This window comes from Poecilia reticulata, unplaced genomic scaffold, assembly GCF_000633615.1.
Source record: "Poecilia reticulata strain Guanapo unplaced genomic scaffold, Guppy_female_1.0+MT scaffold_358, whole genome shotgun sequence".
Lineage (NCBI taxonomy): Eukaryota > Metazoa > Chordata > Actinopteri > Cyprinodontiformes > Poeciliidae > Poecilia > Poecilia reticulata.
The window spans coordinates 21,680-23,564 of record NW_007615129.1 but is presented as its reverse complement, the minus strand read 5'-3'; the positions used below and the strand labels follow the sequence as shown (position 1 = coordinate 23,564).

The window sequence follows — 1,885 nt, the reverse complement described above, 5'->3', positions numbered from 1 at the left end:
AGGATCTTTAAGGATCTCTGTGGATCTCTGAGGATCTCTAAGGATCTGTAAGGATCTCTGAGGATCTCTGACCGTCAGTTAAAGGCCGTCAGCTAAAGGCCGTCAGCTAAAGGCCGTCAGCTAAAGGCCATCAGCTCCTCTGACGGGTCCTGGGGGTTTTGGCTCCTTCAGAGGTTTTCACATGGTCCTCCAGCTAAATACGTGAGTCTGCACTTGGGTCCCAGTGGAAGAGAACCAGCAGTTTGATTTATGGGACTTTTGTAACGTCAGTAGTGATGATCTGCAGTTCAAAGGGCCTTCAGCTGCTGAATGCTGGGAGAACATTTCATCTACCACAGACTGCATTCACCCTCTGACCACGGAGAGCTACTGGGAGTAGCCACAGCTGCCCTGGGGCAGAACAGTCTGACAGAGGCCAGGCTGTCAGGCACTTCGCCCCCTGCTGAGCATCACCAGCAGGGGGCGCCTGACCTAAAGACAACGACAGAGATGGACGGAGTGGGGAGTCAGTCAGGCCATGAGGGAACATGGACCCACTGCCCAGTGGGGAACAAACATGTCAGCAAAGAACAGATCATCTCTGATGATAACCAATCAGATGGTAGATCATCTCTGATGATAGCCAATCAGAACAGATCATCTGTGATGATAGCCAATCAGATGGTAGGACACAGGACACCTACTCTGCAGGAGGATCTCTGGATGTTTTCCTCTTCCAGCCCCTCAGCAGTCGGTCAGTGAACCTGCCGTCCGGCGGTTCTGCAGACAGACCAGAAGGACATCAGCTCATCATTCAGTGGCTGAAGCTCCACCTGCAGCTACCTGTGACCATGTTGACCCTGGTTTACAGGAAGTCTACAGGGAACCGGGTCCAGCTGGACGGGTCCTTCTCTCCAGAACATGAACCATCAGACCGGTGGGTTTTGCCCTGTTGGGTCCGATCTGACTGGTTCCACCTGGAGCATCTACTGACCTCCAACGCTGAGCGTCACCATTTTGGTCTGCAGGATCTGGTCCCCGCTGTAGACGCAGCATTTGTAGAGGCCGTTGTCTTTAGGACGGGGACGCTTCAGGACCAGGCTGAGGTCTCCAGACGCCAGCAGGTCCTTGTCCATCTCTGTGCGTCCATGGTAACGCAGGACCTGCTGGGCTGAGTGAATCTCTCCATTCCTAAAGGAGACGATCTCGGTCTGTCTGCAGTCCGGCCGGGTCCACTCCACCCTGACGTCCTCGTCCAGAGGAGCAGGGATTTTAAAAGGAAGGGTCACCGATGGGTCCCCATCTGTGACCTTCACGATCTCCAACTGGAAACCTGAAGGTCAGAGCAGCAGGTGAGCAGAGAAACCAGATGGTGTCTAGTGAGGAAGAGGAGCTGCCTTCACTGACCTCTGAGTCTGAGGACCACCACTGTCTGCCGGAGGATGTTCCCCCGCTGATCCCAGACGGAGCCGATATAAACCCCATCAGTTAGAGAGACGTTGCTGATGGTCAGGCTGCAGTTTCCAGTCGTCAGCAGGTCTTCATCCATCATGTGGCCTTCATGGACCCGGCCCTGTGCTGGCGAGTCCTGGTCTTTGGAGTATCTGCAGAGCAGCCGGTTCCCTCGGTCTGACAGCCTCCAGTCCACAGCAGAGGCTTCAGCCAGCAGCTGAGGCGGCGCCTGAAAGGGAAGGACGGCCGACCTGCAGCCGACCTCCAGAGAAACCTTCTCCACCTGGTGGACTGAGAGCAGAGCAGTAGGTTAGACATGACGCGTTTACTGACCCTAGTGGTGCGTTTACTGACCCCGGTGATGCGTTTACTGACCTCAGTGATGCGTTTAATGACCTCAGTGATGCGTTTAATGACCTCTGTGGTGCGTTTACTGACCTCAGTGATGCGTTTA

The 1,885-nt window shown here is 54.8% G+C and overlaps 1 protein-coding gene across 1 annotated transcript in view; it reads right to left on the bottom strand.

The window, feature by feature from the left end:
• LOC108166029 (uncharacterized) overlaps positions 1 to 1,885 on the bottom strand; it is a 7,932-nt gene that overhangs the window by 654 nt on the left and 5,393 nt on the right. The window contains exons 5-7 of the mRNA XM_017303542.1: positions 1,387 to 1,722; positions 974 to 1,312; positions 684 to 759 (exon numbers count right to left, since the gene is read on the bottom strand). Coding sequence (XP_017159031.1) covers positions 684 to 759; positions 974 to 1,312; positions 1,387 to 1,722 — 751 coding nt within the window. The remainder of the gene's footprint in view (positions 1 to 683; positions 760 to 973; positions 1,313 to 1,386; positions 1,723 to 1,885) is intronic.